Genomic DNA, 24,674 nt, shown 5'->3' with positions numbered 1-24,674 from the left:
CTGAGGGTTGTCTTTTTGTCTTGTTTATGGTTTCCTTTGCTGTGCAAAAGCTTTTAAATTTTATTAAGTCCCATTTGTTTTTGTTTTTATTTCCGTTACTCTAGGAAGTGGGTCAAAAAAGATCTTGCTGTGGTTTATGTCAAAGAGTGCTCTGCCTACAATTTCCTCTAAGAGTTTGATAGTGTCTGGCCCTACATTTAGGTCTTTAATCCATTTTGAGTTTATTTTTGTGTATGGTGTTAGGAAGTGTTCTAATTTCATTCTCTTACATGTAGCTGTCCAGTTTTCCCAGCACCACTTATGGAAGAGGCTGCCATTTCTCTATTTTATATTCTTGCCTCCTTTGTCAAAGATAAGGTGACCATATGTGTGTGGGTTTGTCTCTGGGTTTTCGATCTTTTTCCACTGATCTATATTTCTGTTTTTGTGCCAGTACCATACTGTCTTGATTACTGTAGCTTTGTAGTACAGTCTGAAGTCAGGGAGTCCGATTCCTCCAGCTCCATTTTTCTTTCTCAACATTGCTTTGGCTATCCGTGGTCTTTTGTGTTTCCATACGAATTGTAAAATTTTTTGTTCTAGTTCTGTGAAAAATGCCATCAGTAATTTGATAGGGATTGCAATGAATCTGTAGATTGCTTTGGGTAGTATAGTCATTTTCACAATGTTGATTCTTCCAATCCAAGAACATGGTATATCTTTCCATCCGTTTGTATCACCTTTGATTTCTTTAATCAGTGTCTTATAGTTTTCTGCATACAGGTCTTTTGCCTCCTCTAAGATCAGGAACAATACAAGGGTGCCCACTCTAACCACTATTATTTGACATAGTTTTGGAAGTTTTAGCCACAGCAATCAGAGAAGAAAAAGAGACAAAAGAAATCCAAATTGGAAAAGAAGTAAGACTGTCAGTGTTTGCAGATGACATGATACTATACATAGAAAATCCTAAAGATGCCACCAGAAAACTACTAGAGCTAATCAATGAATGTAGCAGGATACAAAATTAATGCACAGAAATTTCTTGCATTCCTATACACTAACAATGAAAAATCAGAAAGAGAAATTAAGGAAACACTCCCATTTATCACTGCAACAAAAAGAATAATATACCTAGGAATAAACCTACCTAAGGGTGCTTTAAAAATCTCTGTCAGGTAATTCAAAGACCTGTCATCTCAGTGTTGGCATCAATTGACTCTCTTTTCTCTTTTGAGATTTTCCTTGTTCTTGGTATGAATGGGTGATTTTCAACTGAAATCTGGATATTTGGGGCATCATATTATATAAGACTCTGGATTTTACTAAACCTTTTGTTTTCAGCTGGCTTCTTCTGACACCCAGAGGAAAGGGGAGGTGCCACCTCATTATGTCAGGTGGAGGTAGAAGTCCAGGTTCTACACTCAGTCTCCACTGATACCTGAGGGGGAAGTGGGGACTCCTCTTTACCCCTTAGCAGGGTTGGGAGTTCTGGCTCCTCACCAGGCTTCCACTGATACTGCCCCCCTGGCTGGGTGCAGTAACAGTAACTCATTACTGTTCCCCACATGGCATCCAATGATACCATGAAGAGAGGGTGTCAATGCTACATGGTGCTGAAAGTCCTGACTCTCTACAGGCCTCCTCTGATACCACTCCAGTGGAAAAGGGAAGTTGGGAAGGAGTGTCTCTTATTGCCAGGTGGGATAAAAGTCCAGGCTCCCCGTGTGTCTCCACTGATACAGCAGGGGTGGGGGCCTCAATACTTCCCAGTTGGGATGAAAATCTTGGCTCTCTACTTAGCCTCTGACACCATATAGCAGGGAGGATGGGAGACCTCATTACAACCTGGTAAGGATGGAAGTCTAGGCCTCCCACTTGGCCTTTGCTGGCATGGGAGAGGATGGGGCCACAGTTTCTTATGTGGTGTATGGCTGGAGTAGGAGCGATTATAGTCTAACAGTTTTTATCTTGCCAGGCTGCCTCTTTCCTGGTCTTTTGGCTAGAGAGAGCACACTTTTGGTAGAGCTTTTCTTTTTATGCCTAGTGGTGTTTCCAAGTTATCAACTTCTTCAGCTCAAGCTGGGACATACGAGGCAAAAACAAAAACCAGGGAACACACCATCATGGTGTTCCTTCGGTCTAAAAGCCCCTAGCCAGTCAATCTTCCTCTCTCCATCTTTCAGAGTCTTCTTATGTTTGTTTTACATATAATGGCTAGAGTTTTTAGTTGTAATTAGCAGGAAGAATACAGAAAAACACTATTCAATCTTCCCAGAAATGGAAGTCCTCTACTTGTTTTTTAAATACTCTAATTTTTCTACTATTGTCAACTGTAATAACATTAAGCATCTTTATAACTATAACCTGTTCTTTTGCAGCTGGGTTCTAATCTATCATTCCACTAAAACATAACATTATTTAATTACTAAATTACATTTTGCTGTCAGTCACCTTGTACTTTGGCATCTGTATTTTCTAAATTCTCCCCCTTTCAAATAAAACTACTCAATGAATGGGATACATTTCCACCGCCACCTCCACTTCAATACCTGTGTTTGGTTTGGATCGGAACAAATCTGATCAAAAGATTAAGTAAATATATCAATTCTTAAGACATTTATAAAAGCCATGGAAATGTTTTAAAATATTCATTTTCAAAGAGGTCTTAAAATTAACGATAGAGAAGGATGTCCAATAATTTAAGTTTTTTTACTAGACCCAGCCCAGTTACTACCTGGATTTCTAGCCACTTTTTCCTTTCAATTTCTAAATTTCTTTCTAATTTGAAGTCTAAACAATTTATTAACTAAGGTCCATCTATATATCTCATAAGGCCCTGGGAGAAACAGATATTTTGAGTAATTACCTGCATCTAACCTGAAGCACTCTTGTGTTCCATTCATCTACTTACATTTTCCTATACTACATTCAGATATTCAACCAAAATATACTGGTCACCACTATCCTTACCCAATTATATGCCAAGCACTGTGCCAGGGTCTGGAAACATCAATGTGAACAACACCAACAGTATCCTGCTCTTATATTCTTCTGAAGCTTCCTGAGACAGTGATATATTAAAGCAATGCTTCTCAGACTTTTCTACCATATAACGCAAGTATTCAGAAGCCTACAGAACTCAAGGTTGGAAACAGTCTACTCAATCTTATGTCTCCTATTTATCCTTAAAATTCAGAGTAATATTACTAGGAAATTACTAAATTTGCCTTAATTTTCTTCATAGCACTTATCATAAACTAAAATTTCATACGTTCATATGATTATTGCCTCACTCTTCAGCACTGGAATACAAGCTCCGTGAGAGCAAAAAACCTCTATTTGGTTCACTACTCTATTCCCTGCTAGAATAGGGCCTAACGTAATCAGCATTCAATAAATATTTGTTGAATAATTACTGTATAAACAAATGAGAATCACAGAAATTCTCACTTTTATTTCTTACTTAAGAAATCAAACTCTTATATCATTATTTATCTTCAGAATGTACTTCTATGATTATGAAATATAAAAGTTTTAAAAATAACCTAGCTCAGCTTTCCCGTTCCTGATACTTTGTTCTAACATGCAGCCAATTAAAATTTCTACTCTAAGAGCTTGAAATTTGTATCCCCTATTTTAAGGTTCCTTATGTTTCAGGTAGCGTAAGTTTAAAATAATTCCCTTGAAGTCTTAGAAATTCTTTGCATAATATTTAGCTGGGAAAAAGAGTGTGGAAAAAAGGAAGTAAAATACAGGCAGAAGTTGGTGACTGCATAGGTGTTCAGCAAGAAATCAGATGATACTGAAGATGATACTCTCAGTTTTGCTAATGGAACAAGTGAGGAACAATCTGATTGTATTCCAGCATCCCCACTGATCAGTAAAGGTTGATCACTAAGCTGACTAGTCAGATATCCCCTTCCATGTCTTGTTTACTGAACGACACAAATTAAGATTATCTGCTTACTTTGAATTACTCAACTGCGAAGCTCTATACTTGCTCTGTCCAAATCAATAGCCACTAGCCACATGTGGCTACTGACACTTGAAATGTGGCCAGACTGACTCTGGAACAGAATTTTAATTTTATTTAATTTTTATTTAAATGTAAAAGTTGAAGCAGCATTAAACACAAACTTCACTGTTTTGGTAGAACTAAATTTCCCTTTCACCTGTACACTGCATAAATTAGTATATTTAGTAGTGCGTGTATACTAGAAATTTTAATATTATATATGTATGTGGCTTACATCACACTTCTATTGGAAAGCACTGCTCTAGGACATTGTTTCTCAACTGGGGACAATTTTGTTCCCCAAGAGACATCTGGCAATATCTAGAAACATTTTTGGTTGTCACAGCTTGGGAGTGCTACTGCATCTCATGGGCAAAGGCCCGGGATGTTACTAAACATCCTACAATGCACAAAACGACTTTGTTTTGTAAACAAAACATACCTAACTACCACCACCACCACCACCTCAGTTCTCTTACCAAAATACAACTGAGAAAAGTATCCATTACCTAAGGAAGTAATGAGGGGGGTTGGGAGAGATGACAGGTGGCTGATGTCAACAGAAAAGGCTGGTGTGTAAGATGAAAATTTTGTGATCATACAAAGAAGCTGGTATGATTTTAAAAGGCAAAAACAAAAGAATGAGGAATACATTTTCTTTTATTGTTTAAGTAAAGAAAAAAACTACTATCGACAAAATGCATATGAGAGTAAGTGAGACGTTTCAGGTAGTCAGGATCAGAAACTCTTGCAACAATTTAGGGAAGGAGGTCCTAAGGCCTGAATTTAAGTGCACTGCAGCTCAGAAAAAAACAATGGAATAATTATCCCTTAATATCTTAAAAGCATTTTTTTCTTTAAACATCCTAATCATATACAGCAATATAAACATATTTCAAGAATGATAAATGAGCATCATGATATAGTTAAATAAAAATGAAAGATATAATCGTTTTAAAATTAATCAAGAGTCCCAAATAAGATCAGACCAAGTCTCACACTAAGGCTGAAAAGGCTTTTAGGCAGACATTTTTACCTTTCTGTGTCAAGCGCTTCCTCATTTTTCATCCATCTAATGGTTGGAGTAGGAAGTCCTGAAGCAACACATGGTAACACTGCACTCTGACCAATGACTCTGACTAAGGAAGAAGGTTGTTTCAAAAATACCAAGTTTGATGTAACCTCAGGATCTAAAAAAAAAAAATTAAACAAAAGACAATAATTAAGAAAGCACTTTACCACTTTAATGATAAAGAATGGCAAATTCCTATTCAGTCTGTGTGGCTTTATACAACAAAATAGTTTGAGCAAAAGTGACAAGAAAATTCCATTTAAATTAGCAAACATTTCTTAATAATTTCCATGTGCAAAACTTTGTGCTAGGCTCTCTGGGGGCCTTAAAGATGTATAAGTTATAGCTCCTGCTTTCAATGTGCTTACTGGTCATCTGAGTGAGATCTGACATGAATCCCCTTCATTTTAAAAGGTAACATAAAGTAAATGCTTCATGAGTGGTACAAATAGAAAAAAGACTGATCAAGCTCAGGACCCTTAGCAGTATCCTCCCCACTCACAGGGATACCATAAGTGGTTTCTTTTCCTTCCCTACACCTGTGTGTTACTTCTGAAAATCTTTGATCTTCATCGCTTTGACTTTCTCACTTAAGACTGTCAAACCTTTGATTTTATAATGGTGCAACTAACAGGCTACCACTATACGTGTATTCACTTCATACAGCTGCCCTCTTATGAGCATATGAAAAGGCCATACTCGTGGGGTAGAAGATAGGGTTCTCTACTAGATGGGGGTGCTATTTCTAATGTTAAGTTTTGAGAAAAAAAGACTGTTCTCAGGCAAAGAGATGTGACTCTTATCCCCATACTCTTAGAAAAAGATGTTCTATAGCCATGGTAACAACCACCAGAGCTGGCCTTAAACTTATGTAACCAATCGATGACAGTTCTGTAGCTATGGTAACAAGTAAACACTGTCTAATAGTTCAGTACAACTCGCTTCAGTGAACATGCCTTTGAAAGCCAACCAATGAGTTTAACCAATGCCTTTAAAAGTCAGCCATTCAGTGGTGGAATCCCTTGCTTCTAAGGCTGACACTGCTCTCATCTCTGTAACCAACCACAAAACATGCTTCTATTACTGACATCAACCCAACCCAGCCTCCTAACCAACACACCAAGAACAATGTCTTCCCAAAAATTTTATAGGAGATTAGCAGTTTGCATTATTCAAGACGACTATGCTTTACAAGCATAGCTCTCCGTTAAGTAAACAAAACATTCTGTACTTTTTGTTTCAGATATTTCATGGTGGCTCATCCTTTTGACACCAAGAATCTTATTTACTTGAATCTGGTTTTAGGATTTGCTTGACTGCTACCACAGATTTAGAGAAAAAAATATGACCTCTGTCTGCTATCAAATATGCCCTCTGTCACATAAAAGCAAGTCAGGAAGTAGGCAGGAAGACATCGCTATATAGCAATAGTTCTCTTTCACCTTGAACTATTTACCTAGAATTAATCAAATTTTGATCAAAACAAACAAATCTGAACAAATATTTATTGGCTTCTATGTGCCAGTTACCATTCTTGGCAGCAGACAAAATTCCCTGCCCTAGTTGAGCTTACATACTAATAAGGGGAGAGAGACAACAAATAAAAGACATGGTATGTCAGCTGGTGATATGTTCTCAAGTAAAATGAAGGGGGAAGGAGAAAGTGCTGGGGCACAAATGGAAGACTGTTGTTTTAAACAGTGGTCCAAGAAAGCTTCACTGATAAAGTGATATTTGAGCAGAGAGGTAAGACAGTGAGTCAGGCAGAGATATCTGAGGGAGGAGGAGTCCAGGCAGAGAAAACGGCAAGTAGAAAGACCCTAAAGCAAGAGCATGTTTGGAGTGTTCTAAAAACATAAGGTGGCAACAATCACAGAGTGAGGGAGAGAAGGGTATGAGATGTAAGAAGAGAGATGGGGGAGGGAGGTGGCATTAAGGTTATACAAAACCTTACAGGCCAAGGACTTTTAACATTTGCTCTGAGATGGGAAACCATTAGAAGGTTTTACGCAAAGATGTGACATGATCTAATAAACATCTTAAAAGATAACTGTGGCTGCTGAGCTGAGAATACACTGGGATAGGAATGATAAGAGCAAGAACGACGATGACAAAGGAAGAAACTGCATTTTAAAAAATCAGTTCAAGGCCCATTAGGAATACTCTCAAGAGTGGCTGCTCATAACATTGGATAACATTGGCCTCCCTTTGCAAGCCAATCCATAGGCTAAAAACATGCCTACAAAATGGTTATATATAAAAACTGTCCAAACAATGTAGGGATGGTCCAACTCAGATTTGAAATGAGAAATATGGAAAGAATCAGGCATGTAGCAGTGCGAACAGAAGCTGAAAGGTCATGAAACACCAAGAGGGTAGAGGGACTATGATGAGCCACAAGTGAGAGGACATCACAAGAAAGCAGAAGTTACAGAGCTGAGAAAAGATGCACAAAACAGATTATGAGGAAAGCCAGTAAGGGCAGAAAGAATGAGAACCCACAAAGAGAAGGAAAGACAGAAAGAGGAGCGTTCATTAAAATGGGGGAGCATCACAAAGATCCAAGAACTCTTGCTCACCAGTGTCTCTAGAGATGCTGTACTAACAGTTACTACTCTGCCCATCCCTTATATGAACCAGCCTGAGTGAGTCTCTGATTCTTATAAGTAAAAAGACTTAACTACAAAAACAACCCTATTACAGGGAGGTAAGAGAACTATAAAAACAACCTTATTACAGGGAGGTAAGAGAACTATAAAAAGTATGCTATTGGGGGAGAGAGCAGAAGATAGAGGTTTGACAAAAGACACAGAGCTAATGTTTCTTTGGCCACGAAGAATGCCACAGATACTGAACATACTTTACTGCTTGGTAAATTTTTACTGACCAACACATTTGCTAAAAATCTGTCTGGTATGTTTTCTTCTTTTGTCTCCCTGTAAGAAACTGAAACTCTTTATGCTGACATTAATATCTCAACCCACACCTGTAACAGTGTTTATTAAAAAAAATTCTAACAGAACAATTTTTATCCATTAATAAACATAAAACCATCAGTGCTGATAATAATCTAATACCTGGAAGAACTTTTAATTCAACTTCATCACTATACTTTGGTGGCCCACCACTTTCAACTATGCAGCGATAGAGTCCCCCATCTCCTTCAGTTGCGTTGCTGATAACTAGTGTTCCACTTGGAAGTTTGGTAAGTCTATCATCCAGAAGAAGAGGCTGTCTGTTCTGTTCCCACCTCACAAATGGGACCAAATCTGCATTAACTTCACAATTCAGAATTGCACTGTTCCCAACATAAACCGAAGAAGGTTCTGGTTGGCTGGAAAATCTTGGAAGACCTAGACAATAAAGAAAACGAGAAAATAAAAAGTAGTTAAATATTACTTTAAAATGTAGTCATAGGAACCAGGAGCAAGTCAGCCGGTGTGGCCACATGTGTAGTGGAACCAGGGTCAAGAAGGTCCATGGGTCAGGATATTGGCTACATACAGGGATACAGATCAAGTAAATAAATGTACTAGGAATAACTGGAGTCAGATTCCTCACAGTTGAAGAAGCAAGGTACAAATATTAAAAGCAGAAGGGTAGAATAAATCCCATGGTATTGCACTAGAACAGAGGTATCAGTGTAAACTTAACAGTTTTATAAAACTATAGATGTATATAGATAGATGTATATCTGGATATAAATGTATATGCGTAAAATATATATACGTTTCATATACAGTTATTACAGATACACACACACGCATACTAACTCTGGCCAGAGAGTCCAGAATCAATGTCACTTCAGTAGCAATGTGTACATACGGTGACCTAATCATGATTTCTAAATACTATTCTCCACTAACGCAGCTTGGAGAAATGGCTGATTCTAGGACTGGAGTAGGGAAAGAACAATATGAGTCTGGAAAATCTTGTGAGAGAAAGTAAGGAAGTATCTAAAGGATAACAGGGACATATCAAAAGGACACAGAAGTCAGATCAAAAGGAGTTTCCTCTGGCTAGATCTGGGATAATGAACATTAATGCAGGAAGAATCAAGAATGGATGCTAAAACTAGTAAGTGAAAGTTGGATGAAGAATAGGATATTTACAGAGTATCAAATTACTTCTTCCCAAAATACTTATTACTAATTAATAAAAGTACAAAGTATTTATTAACTTTAGAGTAAAGAAACATAGTACAGACAATCTTAACCAAGTAATAAAAGTTAACATCACCAGTAATGGAACAAAACACCACATGCTTCCTGATATGATGCACTAATAATACAGCATCACTTCTGTGATATTTCTCCCCAAAATGCAAAATCTAAATCTATTCATGGAGGAAAATTAGAAAATCTGAAATGAGACAAGGATAAACTGAAGAATGGTTTGAGATCGTAAGAATCTAAGGAGAGAACTACTAAGTAAAACTTGTAACCCTGGACCAGAAAGGAAGGGGGATGATGGGGCAAAGTTTCTGCTTTTGTTTTTTCTGCTACTTAGAACATTATTGAGACAACCAATGAAATATGAATTGTATCTATGGATTAAATGGTAGAATTTTATTAAGGTTAATTTCCTAATATTGATGGATGTTTACTTAGGAAGAGGTCCTTGTTTTTAGGAAATACACACAGAAGTATTTAGGTTGGGGTAACATCTGCAACTTACTCTTAATGGTTAAGAAAAAATTTTATGTGGGTATGTGCATATTAGATGATAAGCAGATGTGGTAAAATGTTAACAATCGGGTAATCTGATTGAAGAATATATGAGATTTCTTGGTTTCATTCTTATGACAATTCCACAAATTTAAAATTATTTCAAAATAGAATATTAACCAAAAAAATGTAGTCATAAATACTTTGTAGGCGCCACAGAACGTAATGGTTAAGAGCAGATATACAAGGATCCACTGCTCCACATCCTCATTTGGTACTGGTGTACTTTTTGACTTTTAGCCACTCTAACAGGTGTGAAATGGTACCCCATTGTGGTTTTAATTTGCATTTTCCTAATGATTAATGATTTTGAGCATCTTTACATGTGATATCAGCTACACCTACATTTTCTCTTATTAAATGTCTGTTCAAGTCTTTTGCCCATTAAAAAATAGGGTTGGGGCTTCCCTGGTGGTGCAGTGGTTGAGAGTCCACCTGCCGATGCAGGGGACACAGGTTCATGACCCCGGTCTGGGAAGATCCCACATGCTGCGGAGCGGCTGGGCCTGTGAGCCATGGCCACTGAGCCTGCGCGTCTGGAGCCTGTGATCCGCAACAGGAGAGGCCACAACAGTGAGAGGCCTGCGTACCGCATTAAAAAAAAAAAAAAGTGTTGTTTTTCTTTTTATTGTTGGTTTGTAGTAGTTATTAAAAATATATTGCAACCATGAGTTCTTTTTTAAGCATATACTGTGAATATTTTCCCCAATCTGTGGGCTGACTATTTATTTCTAAAGGTGCCTTAGATGAGCAGAACCTCTTCTTATAATAAAATCTAAATTATCTTTTTTTCTTAAAAAAAAAAAAGAGCAGATATACAGAAAAAACTAGTGGTTAACGTGGGGGAAAGTGGGGTGGGGACACATGGGAGGGGGAGTGGAAGGTACAAACTATTGGGTATAAGATAGGCTCAATGATGTATTGCACAACATGAAGAATATAGCCAATAATTTTATAATAACTGTAAATGGCAAGTAACCTTTAAAAATTGTATAAAAATAAAAAAAAAATTTTAAGTGACTCTGATATGCTCAGAACACAACAAAATGTTTCTTCAAAGACTAGCAAACATTAAATAATGAGAAACATAATTCCAGGTTTTCTAGTTCTATGATAGTCAATTAGTCTATATGGAAATGACACACAGGTTGTCTAGCTCTGCTACAAATTTTTTCTTATTTTTTATTTCAAGGGGATTTTTGAAGGAAAGAAATAAAGATAAAATTAACCAAATATCTACTTTTCAGAAATTGGAAAATTAGAAGCAAGAATTAACAAAGATAAACAGAAACTAATAAAGTAGAGGAAAAAAGGAATCAAATAAAACCAAGAACTAGTTCTATTTTTAAAAAGTCAAAATATTCTCCCTCCTGTGCTCTCATGAAAATGAGTAATTTTTTAAAATATAAACCCACAACAACATATGGGAAGTTGGCAGACAAGAGATTTCAAAAAGTTTCTGGATAGGGAAAGCAGATGGAGGAACTAGTAACTGACATATCGAGGCAGAAAACGCTGCAGCTTCTTTTGCTCACAAGTAGGAGGCCAGTTTGTCCTGCTGTCTTTGGAGAATTGCAGGAGAAAAGAGAGAGAGTGGGAGTGAGGCATGGGATTGACAAGAAGGGATTAACAGTGTGTGTATTTAGACTACCCAGTTACCCCACCTTTGGGCACAAAACACCCACAGCCAGGGGACTGCCCAGGCAGTAAAAGAAAAATTTCTGCTGTGGAGATATGAGACAGCCCAGAGAAGAAGACCTGTCACATTTAATTCTATGAGCTATCTACTTAGTGTGCTTTCAAAAATTCCCCTTCTTGTTTGACTTAGCCAGAGTCAGTTTCTATTGCTTGCAAACAAAGAACTCTAACCAATAGTTTTTCAGAATGGCAATTTAGCAGGAGCGTATTTTTTTTGGGCAGCATTTTTTTAAAAATAGTTTTACTGAGGTACAATTTATATGATAAAGGCTACCATTTAAAGTGCACAATTCAATGGTCTTTAGTATATGCAGAGTTGTGCAACCATCACTATCATCTAATTTTAGAACATTTTCACCATCCCCCAAAGAAACTTTGTATTCACTTGCAGTCATTCCCGTTCCTTGTACCCACCCCTTTCCCACCCTCTTCATGCCCTCATTCCCCCCATCTCCAGTCGTATTCTATTCTACAGAAATAAAGATTTGCAAAAGTTTGTTCACTATACTACTGTCTATAAGATCAAACAATTTTTATCCATTAACTATTCATCAAAAAGGGAATTTTTAGATAAATCACAATATATACAAATACAATGGATACTATGCAACTATTAAGAAGAACTTCTACTCATGTCTTAGCTTAGATACTATTTCCTCCTGATACCCAGGCCAAGAGCAGGTTAAACAAATCTCCTACAGAATGTTGTTTGCAGCAAAAGAACTTGGGTTTTGTATTAAAATTGCCTATTTACTTAGATATTGGGTCAAAAATGTTTCCTAAAGGATATGAAAGCTAAAAGGAATGATGAACAAACCTAGCAGAGGAGAAGAAAGAGAAGAAAAGGTGGAGGACAGGATTAATAGGCAGTGAGGAAGCCGTGAACAAAGGTCAGAGGCAGAGGATGAAAGGAAGTGAAAACATTCAGTACTGCCAGAGCCTAAAATGAGGTGAGGGTGCTGATGGTGGTAGGGGGCAGGGACAGAAGCAGAATGGAGTGTTAGGAATGAAGCTGGAGAAGTGGAGGTCACCTCACGAAAGAACTCAACAGGCCTGTTAAAGAGTTTAGACATTAACTTGCTGTTGTTTACTGGAGAGCCACTGAAGGGTGAGAAAGAGTGCTCTGACCACACAGTGGAGACTGGGTTGGAGGAGGGAAAAAATGAGGTGGCAGACAGTTACAAGGTTGTGATGAGGGATGACCAGGAGTAGCCTCAGGAAGGAGCATGTGGATCAAGTACAGAGGAATTAGGAAGCAGAATTCACTCGATTTGGTGATTGGACGTGGGGGACAGCTGAGAGGAAGGAGTTAAGATTAAAAGCCCAGCTTAAAATGTGAATGATAAACAAAGGCTGACCTAAGTGACATTATAGGGGCAGTCAGTCATAATGCAAACTTATTTATCAACATTTTGGAGAAAGTATGGCAAAAAGACTTTTGAAAGAAAGAGAAGAAAGAAAAAAGAGAAAAGGCAAACTGTCAAAAGGCCTGATTCTTTTCTCCTTTTATTTTTCCATCCTCAATCTGTGATTATGAAATAATTACAGTGGCTGTACATCACACTCAAATTCAACTTTTGAGTATTTGGCTGCAAAGAGAAAAAGAGCCATCACACTCTGAATGAACAAGCAAATACAACCTGTAGTGAGTAGGAGGTGGGGAGCCATGATCCAAGAGTGGGAACAAGATGGGAAACTACTGTCTCAGTCATATTTTGTTCACATGTTAGCATTTCACCAAGGTGAGAATAAATATAAGACTTAAAGATAAAACAATTTTTGTACAATCTGACCCTTAACAGAAACTTACTTCATCTGGTTCTCAAGTGTAAAAACACTGATCTGAGGACTATAATATCTACTGCAAACAGTATGATCTCTTTAGGAACCATAGCTTATCTTTCTAGATCTTTAATTGTTCTTACACTTTCCAACATTTTTCAAACAGGAATGCGCTAAAAGAGAGTGAATTTTTCTCTTTACAACCTTCTGCTCTTTATATATATACATATATATCCTACAGATTTTTTTTTTTAATTTTTAGTTTTTGGTGGGCCTTCTCTAGTTGCGGTGAGTGTGAGCCACTCTTCATTGCGGTGAGCGGGCTCCCCACTACGGTGGCCTCTCCCGTTTCAGAGCACGGTATCCTACAGATTTTTAAATATTCCAATTAAATGTCATTTCCTTGGTTAAGGCATAAAGAACCAAGACTGACTATACTACAAGTTTTACAAAATCATGCTAAATGGTTATGTGGGTAGGGTAAAAGTTCACAATCAAAGTGACAATTTTCCTGCACAACTTCTTTTGCCATTTCCAAGTTAAGAAGATAAAAAGACCTGGCTCAGTACTTCTGATAGCAACTTTAAGCCATCTAAACCATTAGAAAGTGGAAAAGTGCTATAGTTTAATCCCTACAGCACTGATCAAGTCCTAGCATAATCCTATACACCTGGTATATGCTCAATAGATACTTGTTAAATGAGTGTATTTGCTGTAACCAGTTTAATGAAAACTCTAAGACAATACTGCTTCCATCAAGATTTACCCTTTATAAAAAATTTGAAAATACAAATAAATTACTCAACAAAACTTACCTGCTACTGTGAGCTTGGCTGTTCTGCTGACAATAGTTCCAAGACTCTCAACAGTGGCCACACACTGATAATAACCTTCATCAGGTTTATTGTGTTTGGAATGCACCACATTGCTAATAAATAAAGATCCATCTGGGAGAAGCTGGCGTCGATCGTCTGACACTAAGTTTAAAAAAGTTCCATCTTTTTTCCATTCAATTTTTGGAGAAGGTTCAGAATATGCTGAACAGTTTAGTATACCAGAAGAGCCTCTAATTGAGAGGGTATCCACTGGTTCCACCAAAAAATAAAATGGAGTGAATGTCCGAATGCTGGATCCTGCAAAAATAATAAAGAAAAAGAACAAAGTTAAGCAAAACTTTCCTCTACTACTGCTGTAAGAAAATATAACATGTCCAAAAATTATTCTTAAGTGGTTCCCCCTTAGGTATGATACACAAATACAGTCATTTCACTATGAATATCTAATAAATAAAATCTACTTTTATTAGAAAATCAAAATTTGACCCATTTAGAAGAACATTAGGAAAAAAGACCCTGCTAGCAGAGATAATCCAACCTTGTTAGATGATATGAGTATCTAGTAAAAGTTTTATTTCAAACCCTACAATGGGATTTAGAAATATTTAAAATTACGGTATTCAAAGTGAAATTTTCTACAGAATGTAAAGGAGGTAGAAAATTGAAATGATTCTTTGTTAATACGGTATCTCTTCTATGTTTACCAGCTGTATTTCTTTCATAAATTCACTATACACACCCTTTGTCCATTTTTCTAGTGGATTATTCATCCTATTGACTAAAAGCAATTTTTGGACATAGCTATCAAGTTTTGTAAATGTTCTTTTTTCTACTTTGGTATTATGATTTTTTTGTTATAAGAAAATATATTTTAACTACATAAAAGTAAATCTGTTACATTTAAAAAGGTTTTCTTTATCGCAAGAATATTTTTTAAAATTCAGCTTTGTTTTGTGCTAGTACTTTTGTGGTTTCATGTTCTATATTTAATCTTCATCTAGAATTCATTTGATGTAAAGACCACTGGAGGGATCAGGTTAATTTTTCTAAGTCTTCAGCCAGTTCTTTGAACATGGAAAAAACATAATTTAAAGAAAACATTTGCTATAAACCCTATATTCTCAGCCAGAGAAAGCTTTCCAACTTAGTTTTACCTCTTTTTTTCACGAGAACTACTGATCAACTCCTTTGTGAACAACTCGAGTTGGAATCAGATTTCTTCATATGAACAAATGAAACCAAGACTTTTTCAAATATACATCTACACAGCCCTTTATTTATAGGTTACCTACATTATGAATTTAAGTATGACACTAATTCTTTATTACCTAATAAAAGAATAGTTATAAATAAATATGAAACACACTGGCAGAGGAAAGGAAATAATATTCACTTGGTTTAACATTTTCCAACACTTACAACGATAAATAAATTCCAAATAGACTAAGCACCCTTTCCCAAACACCACGAGGGGTTTCAATCCCCATTTGATGAATATGAAACTGATTCTTCAAGTCCTAAAACTCTTGAAAGTGAGCTTTAGGAATTTTTCAGAAGTAACCTACAGTAATTTGCTTCTTATTACTATAAAAATTTTTATACTGCATTAATTTACTGGAACTATAGTAAAATAAATCAAAATATAAACTTCAGGGCAGTAAAAAATGGTTAAATAAGAAAAATTACCTTTATACCTTTTCTGTATAACTATTAAGTCTTCATTACACCACCCAAATTTAAACTCAGAGATATATTAGATTGGCAGTTAAATTATGCAAATTAACAATTTAAAATAGTCATTAACTATATTAATAAATAAAATTAATTTAAAAATTTGGACAAAGTCTTTGCCATTTGACAAAAAATACAAAAAAATTACACCAATATAAATATTTTACAGTTTAATGTTCTATCTTGATTTTATTTCATTTAAAAAGCCTATGTCATATCAACCAAGTTGAACAAGAGTATATGTGTTCAAAAAATTAAGAAAAAATTATACTCATGAAAGTTTACAGATGCCTTTGAAAAATCAAGGCACTTCAAAATTTTACCAAAAAATATCCATCCATTCAGTATACTTAGAATATAGCATTGCTTAAATATTTACATTTATCATCTTTTATTTTATTCTCTCAGCAGGGGGTGACCTAAGATATTCTTCCTTCACTTAAAATCTCTCAAAGGCTTGCCATTACTTTTTATTAAAAAAAAAAATCTAAATAAACTCCTTAACTGGCTTGCCGCATCACTCTGTGATTGGCCTCTGCCTACTCTCCAGGCCCCTCCCCTTGAATCGCTCTTCCTTCATCCGGTAAAGCATGCTGCACTCCTGTCAGTCTCATACAACATCTGCCCTCTTCACACAAGCTATTCCCACCGGCACCCCTCTCCAATTAACTAGTCTTCCCTCAAGCTCAGCTTAAATATCACTTTCTCAGAAAAGCTATCTGTCCCTAAAGCCCAGGCAAGATTAGTTTGCCCTGTTACAAGCAGGCATGGCATACAGTAATCTACCCACATAGCACTTCAAATGTATTAATCTTTAAATGTTTGTAATAACTTGTTAAGGCAGAGAGAGTCGCAAGTTTTCTTGGTTCCTGGTACCCTTATTTGTTCAGTAATTTTTTTCATGAATTCCTTAGGCTAAAAGAAATACCTAAGAGTTCTGGTTGTTAGGTTCAAATGAATGAATAAATACTTGTGTCTTAACAAGTTAGTACCCGTTTGAAAAAATAATACACATAAATTGAAAAATATTTTAATTTCATCTTTCAGTAATCACAATTACTTATGGGATGTGTGCACCCCTGGGCTTTGCACAACTTCTCAAACATTTAAATCCCATTGGATATTGCCATCCTCATTTCCTGTTCCACACATTTCTGCATGATACTTGCTTTTTATCACAGTGACCACCAAAAACCCAACTTCACGAAGATATCGCAGCATCAAGATGAAAGCAGCACAATTAAATGTTGAACTGTGAACTACCTTGACCTAGAAGTTTACATGGTGTCTAACAGATATGTTTCCCTAAAAAGTCTGAAATATTCCTGTAAGTTCACTGAGGTGCTGTGGGGTATCTCAGGGTACAGTTTGGGAACTGCAGGGTTACAATCTATCTTTCTCCAGTGTTTTTATTCACCATATTCTCAGTGCCCACCTAGCACAGTGGATGGTATCAATCTTTAGATTATACAACCAGATAACTTCTAAAAACTTCCACTGCTTAAAGTATTAATGAGACCACAGGTTCCATTCCAATACTAGGCAATTAGTATCACTCTCTTGCATAATAAAACTTACTAACAAGCAGGGTTTTCGTTAATTTTGATGAGCTTTTAAAAAAATTATACAGAACAGCAAAGAAAGCCAAGAAGAGTCAAAATAATTTAGAAGAACAAAGTAAAGTAACTGCACTCATCAGTTACCAATATTTATAAAGCTACAGTAATTAAGCCACTATGTTCTGAAACAGGGTAAAACAGAGCCACGTAACAAGCTACAGAGCCCCAAAATACAGCTATATATATTTGGAAACTTAATATGCAGTAGAGGTGGCATTTTGGGAAAAGGATGAATTACTCAACAAATGTTACTAGGGCAACTAGTTATCCATAGAGGAGAAAACTGGGACATCTACTCACAACATATAATAATAGACACGTGTTTCTGTGTATCAGGCACTGTTCTAAACATTATTTACATACTAACCACACAATCTTCACTACTGCCTTATGAGATAGGTACTATTATTATTTCCATTTTAAAGAAGGAAACTGAAGCACAGAAATGTTAATTAACTTGTCCAAGGTCACACAGGTATATAGTAAATGACAGAACCAGAGTCTGTGATCTTAACCACACTACACCACCACTCATATACATATAGAAAAATACATTCCAGACTTATGAAAAAATTAAGTCATAAAAGTTTTAGGAAAATACAGGGAGAGAGTACCCTGGAGTTAGGCAACCTTTTAAATCAAAATAGGAAACCTTAAAGCTGGAAAAGATAGATTTGCTTTACTTCACTGTGTTTAAATTAAAAAACAAAACAAAACAAAAAAACTCTTGTATGGCAAAATACCATAACAAAGCAAAAGAGACCAGATTGGAAGAAAATATATCACATATAACAGATAAAAAATTTAAAAGGTCACACCACTCAACAGAAAAATGGGTGAAACTGTGTTTCAATAAAACTTTATTTACAAAAACAGCAGGATGGATTTGATCTATTGGCTGTAGTTTACTGATTCCTGCCTTAGAATATTTAGCAAGCAAAAAACGAGTAAGCTACGTTTCAATTGATCCGAAATGAGTTCTGTGAAAAATGAACAATGCAGGCATATGCATATGATTGTAGGAGCACTGAGAAACATAGGAAAGTATACACCAGGTTGTTACGACCTGTCACTGGGAGGGGAAAGATGAGAGGGGACTGGTGGGGGATGGGGGGACAGGGAGGGAGGATAAAAATCCCCAAGCACAAGTAAAACAATTTTGTGATAAAAATCAGCTTGTATGTAATCCACTGATAAATATTATAAACATGTATGTGGTAGATATGGGTGTATGTTTACACTTGTGTGAATACCTAAAGGGATAGGCTTAACTAGTCACCAAAATGGGGATCATCTCAGTGTGGTGAGATTTCAGTTGCTTTTTAACTATTTCTTTCATCTTTGGTATTGTCTGAATATTTTACATTAAAAATAGTATTGTTTCTTTAAGCAGAAATAAAGCTATTTTCATCTTTATATTTAGTGTACATAGGAGGGGACAATATGAAAAGTCTGGGGTATATTCATATACTTAGATTGAATGATTGTCAAAATACATATATTTGTTAAATAAAAAACATTGAAGTTTTAAAATGTGTATAAGATGACCCCACTTACATTAAACTATATGTACACAGGTATATATATATATGTGTGTGTGTGTGTGTGTGTATGCATATAATTAAATGTAAATATAGAGGGAAAAGTCTGGAAGAAAAGTCAACAGAGTTTTCTCCTGGGGAGAGTAGCAGGATTGAGCTGCTGATGGAGAGTGTACAGGGAGAAGGCTTTTTACTCCATGGATTTCTGTATTATTCACTTTAAAAAATATGAACAATTGCTTATGCATTCTTCTTGTCATCTTTTTATTCTATGACAAAAAATTTTTTGTTGGTGGTGGTGATTAATCCTTTGTTGAGGACAGAGGGTTTATTTTTCAAAAGATCCATCACCATTGTCTTTAACCACTTTTCCTTTGTCACAGTAGAAGAGTTATCAGACACTCACTCCCTGGCTGACTTTGTATAAAAACTGTCCTATACTCCTCACCAGGGTCCTGATTCCCTATCCACTTAAGTTTGCTTAATTTTAGTTTACTACAACCAGAGTCACTGTACAAATTATTCTGAAATAGGCTTAATGATTCTATCTGATCTCTTCTACATTCTCAGTTCTCTGCAAATTTCTCACTTCTTAATGGAATAGCTCTCACTTCTTGATAGACTATTCCTCACTTTTTGATAGAATATTTCACACTTCTTGACAGAATTCCATCTTGTGAAAGGAAAATATCCACAGGGAACTCATTTCAGTTGGAATCCCCCCACCCCCAAATATCAACAAATCATAACACTCACTGCACACTTTAATTATGTGGCCAATAATTATTCTAAATTTTACTGTACCCAGAGTAAAAAAAAAAAACCAACAAAACACCACATAGTATATAAATACTAGCAGAAATAAAATGATATCTAGCTGTCTTATTGCCCAAAGAGGTTCAAAGTTATTGACAGTAGCAGAAATACAGAACAGAAGGGTAAGCAAACATTTTTAAATACCTACAAATATAAGCATTCTGTAGAATGTTATTCATCCTAGGAAAATTATCTCTTCACTATAAGCTAAGAGACTAATGTTGAAGGACTTCATATTTCTTTTACTCCTTAACATTACTTTTGATCATCCCAACCCATCCAGTCAGTCTCTAAATCCTATATTTCATCCTTCCTGAGCTCTTGGTGTCCACTATCTCCATATAGCTCAGGCTCTCTTGCTTCTAGTTCTCAATTTATAATTAAAACATTTAAAAATTAGAAAGTTCAAATAATTCAACATTCTAAGGGCTCAGCCAAATACATTCATGTTATCTATTAAGAAGAACAAACAACACTTTAGAGTTAAATGTTTTCTACCCCGTTTTGCTATACAGCAATCATTGCTCCCCTCTCTGCCTCACACAGCTAATTCCTCCTCACACAGCTAATTCCGCTAAACTGAACTACTGAGCATGCAAAACTCCTTTCCTGGGGATTTCAAGTAAGATAAGTGGTTAGTAGTTAATATTATATGGATGATTTTAACTGTGTGACAAACACATATGTTTTGAAAAACTTTTATGGTACAGATATACCATAAAAACAGCAAATGTGAACTTCTAATCAAAGCAGGATAAGAAATTCTTTTTCAAGATCATAATATCCTAATCGGTAACATTTGATTGTTCTAATTTACAGCATCTACCTTCCCCACCACTCCTCAAAATGAAATATATGTGAATTTATTCAATAAACATTTATTATAGTAAGAGTGCTTTCCTTTTCTTCAATTTTCAGCCTTCCTCCTCTTGCCCTCCCCCCCGCAAAAACAGCCATAGTGGAAAAAAACTTTGGTAAAATGCAGTCAGGCAGACATGGTTTCGAATCCTAGCTCTGCTATGCTAGTTAATTTCTCTCTGTATCCAAAATTTTCTCCCCTATAAAATAGGAAAAATAATAGCTTCCTTTTAAGGAAATTTCCGTGAAGACGTGTAAAAGCACCCACCTCATTACTTGGTCCTCAATAAACAGTAACTATTCATAGTTCAAAAGCTTACAATATTTCCCCCCAAACTGCTAAAATCTAGGACCTCGGTGTTCACCAGTCACATTTTAGAAATTGTTACGCATAAAATATGGACCTTATTTTTTTACTTTTAGTCACATTTTGACAATTATGTATAAAATAATGTGAAGTGATCTTAAAACTCAAGTTTGGTCATCTTTCTTCTCTGCCTAATCTTTCAACAGCTTCCTATTACAGCTAATATAAAATCCAAATTCATTACCACAGCATTCAGACGGGCTACAGGATCTGGTTCCTGCCTCTCTACAGCCTAATCTTACATCACACTCCTTCTAACTCAATAAACTCTGGCCACATAATTCAATTTCTTGAACAAGCAGTTTTCTTTCCCGTGCTGAAGTCTTTGCATTTGCTCTCCCTCTGCGTGAACACTAGCTCCACACCACTCTACTGTCACAGGGCTAGCTTTTTCTCTTCCTTCACGTTTCAACCCAACTGTCACTTCTACAGAGACCTTCCCTGACAACTCTCTCTGAAAAACTCTTTTATCCTGCCCAACATGTGCTCTTCTCAGCATTTAACTTTGTTTTTAAGGGCCTATCTTCCGAACTAGAAGGCGAGACTACAAAAGAGTATTAAAGTGACCCCTGGTTTGTCACTGCTACTTGCTATTTGTACCTTGGTTTGTTCTTGTGTTTTGTTTGTTTGTATCCTTTTCAGAATCCTACAGGTTTGAAGGGTGGGTGGGCCAAGATGGAATTCAGTATTAGTGATTCTGAGTGACTTTGCATAACATCAAATCTCCACTGTTTTTTAAGATCAGTTTCATTCTCAAAAATTTTATATTCAGATGATTTCAAATCTGTCCTTTGTAAAAATGTTTTAGTATCACTTTTTAAAGTGTCATAAATAAATAATATTAATACCTTATCATTTCCATGTGATCAGCAAGAAGACTAGGTACAATCTGATAACCTACAAACAGTACCACTAATGTTATGAACAGTTACCTGAAAATTCTCTAATTCTTAGAAAAAGTATGTTAGTAATAGTTAACATGCCAACAATATTAGCAATACTTATATTACACATCAAAATAGAGGGAAAATCTGAATTGGTCAGTTTTCATTCTGCCAGATGAGAAAAATATAAGAATTTTTATATTAACTATATAGAACTTCTATTAACTATATAAACCTTCATGTTTAGATAGTTATATAAACATTTTATAAGCAATTTTTTTGTTATTTGTGGCCAGAAGACTGTCCTAAGAGTAATACATCTCACTCAGTACTTGATGGGTCTTCTGAATTTCTGAAACAAGAGTTTTTTTCAGTTCCATTTTTGCATATTATACTGAAGAAAATATAAGCTCAATGATAATATAATGCGAATATTAACCTGGAGGTGAATCCAAAGATCTGAATGGTGACAGTTTTACACTGTAATTCAATACTTCTTTGATTGTTATGGTTCACACTTTTCTACCATGAGCAGTACGTTACTAGCTGACTACAAAATGTTTTATCACAATCGTCAAGTTTTTTTTAAACAGGGTATCTCCTTTGTAAAACTTCTTTAAATACTTCCTTTCCAATCATCTACAGTTAATCTGACCTAATACAAAAATGGAGAGTAATCTAATTTGAAACACATTCTAAATAACTCTGAACTGGATACAACTATACTCATGAATATTCAATACCACCTCTACTCCATATGCTAACGCTTTATCTCACTGCTACAATTATATAGGCTTTTGTAATACAGACGCATTTGTGGGTTTTACAAAGAGAAAGGCAACAACAACCCAGTTTACTGTGGCTGTCAATATTTTGTGGGTTTTTTAAAAAGTCATAACAATAAATTTTTTACTAACTCATTGCCATTTGCAGAGTTTTGGGGTTTTCCCATTTATTTCACCAAATTATAGTAACCAGAGGAGTGAACACTTGAAACCAAAACTGTCCTGGAAAATCTAGTTCATCTTATTCGTTTATAAAGTCACCACAGAAGAGGTAAAGCAGGAGACTGAGGGCAAGAAACAGCCTGATACAAAACAGAAGTCAAGGGATCCAAGAACTAGTCCTAACTCTAACAAAATACAAGGATACTTCTAAGACAAAATAGTAATTATGGGACCAAGTCTAAAGGTACTATAATAATACTTAATATTTACTGCACAGTTACCATGTGCCAGGCATTATTCTAGTGCTTTACCTATATTAATTCTTTCAATCCTCCAAAACTAGTGGTAGTAATTATTATTATCCCCATTTACAATGAGAAAACTAAGCCACAAAGAGAATAAATAATGTCCAAAGTCATGAAGCTACCAATGAAGAAGGTGAGATTCGAAGCAAGTTAGTCTGGCTTCCCTGTGCCCAAGGTCATAACCACTAAACCAATATCCAAATGGATATTGGAACTATCCTATAGAGTAGCCACTTCGTGACGTGGCTATTGAGAATTTGAAATGTGACTATCTAAATTAAGATTTCATAAAATACAAACCAAACTTAGAAGACTTAGTATGCACACACACAAAGAATGCAAAGTATCTCATTAATAATTTTTATACTGATTACATGTTTAAATATTTTGGATATATTTAAATAGAATATTTAAAAATTAATTTCACTTGTTTCTTTTAAATTTTCTAATGTGGTACATGGAAAAATTTTAATTATGTGGCTTACACTATATTTCTATTGGTCAGCACTGCAATGGACTATGCTACTCTTCATTAATATGCTTTAAAGCAAACAAGCAAGTTCTTTCTAAAAAAAAAAAAAAAAGCTGCAAAAGGGTAAAAGACTATGAATCATGACAGTAGATATGAGGGATCAAAGCAAAGCTCTTTCTGGCTGTCAAATATAAATAACCGGTCTACCATATCTAAATAGTAAAAATTAAAGAATTTTAAGCAACTATCAGCACCCTCTCTTCGACACTTACTCAGAAATGCCTATTTAGAAATGAAACATTTTGGAAATTTTTAATTAAAAATTGTAGTAATAATCAATTCATTATTGATGAATGCTCAAACTATTGGATGAAGGTTTCTGAAAAAAGGATAGTCACACAATTTCAGAGTGTCATCCACAAATTACTGATCTATAAAGAGGAAATGTACCTTCATAATGAACAGATTTGGTGGTCATCACCTTAACTAAGGGATCAAATTCAGTATTACCAGTAGTGAGACAGCCTGACATCATATACTCCCTGACGGCATGCAGTAAGAAGCACCGTAATATTTATGCTAGAAGTGTTGAACCTAAATCTAAGCATGAAGGAATAATACACAAATTCAGAATGTGAGACATTCTACAGGACAAATTCCCTGGACTCTTCAAAAAGGAGTCAATGTCATGAAAAACAAAGGCAAGAGAATTATTCTAGATGAAAAGTGACTGAAGAGACAAAAACAAATGCAATGAAATGAGTGGACTTTTATTGAGTCCTGGGCTTCAAAAACCATGTAGGGAATATTTGGGTGAATTAAAATTTTTAGTATATTAGATAGTACTCAGTTTAATTTTCTTAGATGTGATTAATGGTACTGTTATGTAGGAAAATGTCCTTACTCCTAGATGCTTTTGCAATATAAAAACATTAAGAGCAAAACACTCAACTGGGTTGTTCATTGTCTAGGCAATTACAATATATCAGAAACTATGCAACATGAAGCATATACTCTTAGGC

At 35.6% G+C, this 24,674-nt stretch overlaps 1 protein-coding gene across 9 annotated transcripts in view; it reads right to left on the bottom strand.

Moving 5' to 3' along the window:
• The window catches only part of NEO1 (neogenin 1), a 241,340-nt gene that overhangs the window by 156,202 nt on the left and 60,464 nt on the right, over window positions 1-24,674 (bottom strand). For all 9 annotated transcript variants that reach the window (XM_060169920.1, XM_060169973.1, XM_060169940.1 and 6 more), the window contains exons 2-4: window positions 14,092-14,409; window positions 8,147-8,422; window positions 5,034-5,187 (exon numbers count right to left, since the gene is read on the bottom strand). In XM_060169920.1, coding sequence (XP_060025903.1) covers window positions 5,034-5,187; window positions 8,147-8,422; window positions 14,092-14,409 — 748 coding nt within the window. The remainder of the gene's footprint in view (window positions 1-5,033; window positions 5,188-8,146; window positions 8,423-14,091; window positions 14,410-24,674) is intronic.

This window comes from Lagenorhynchus albirostris, chromosome 1 (genome assembly GCF_949774975.1).
Source record: "Lagenorhynchus albirostris chromosome 1, mLagAlb1.1, whole genome shotgun sequence".
Taxonomy (NCBI): domain Eukaryota; kingdom Metazoa; phylum Chordata; class Mammalia; order Artiodactyla; family Delphinidae; genus Lagenorhynchus; species Lagenorhynchus albirostris.
This window is presented reverse-complemented; position numbering and strand designations above follow the sequence as displayed.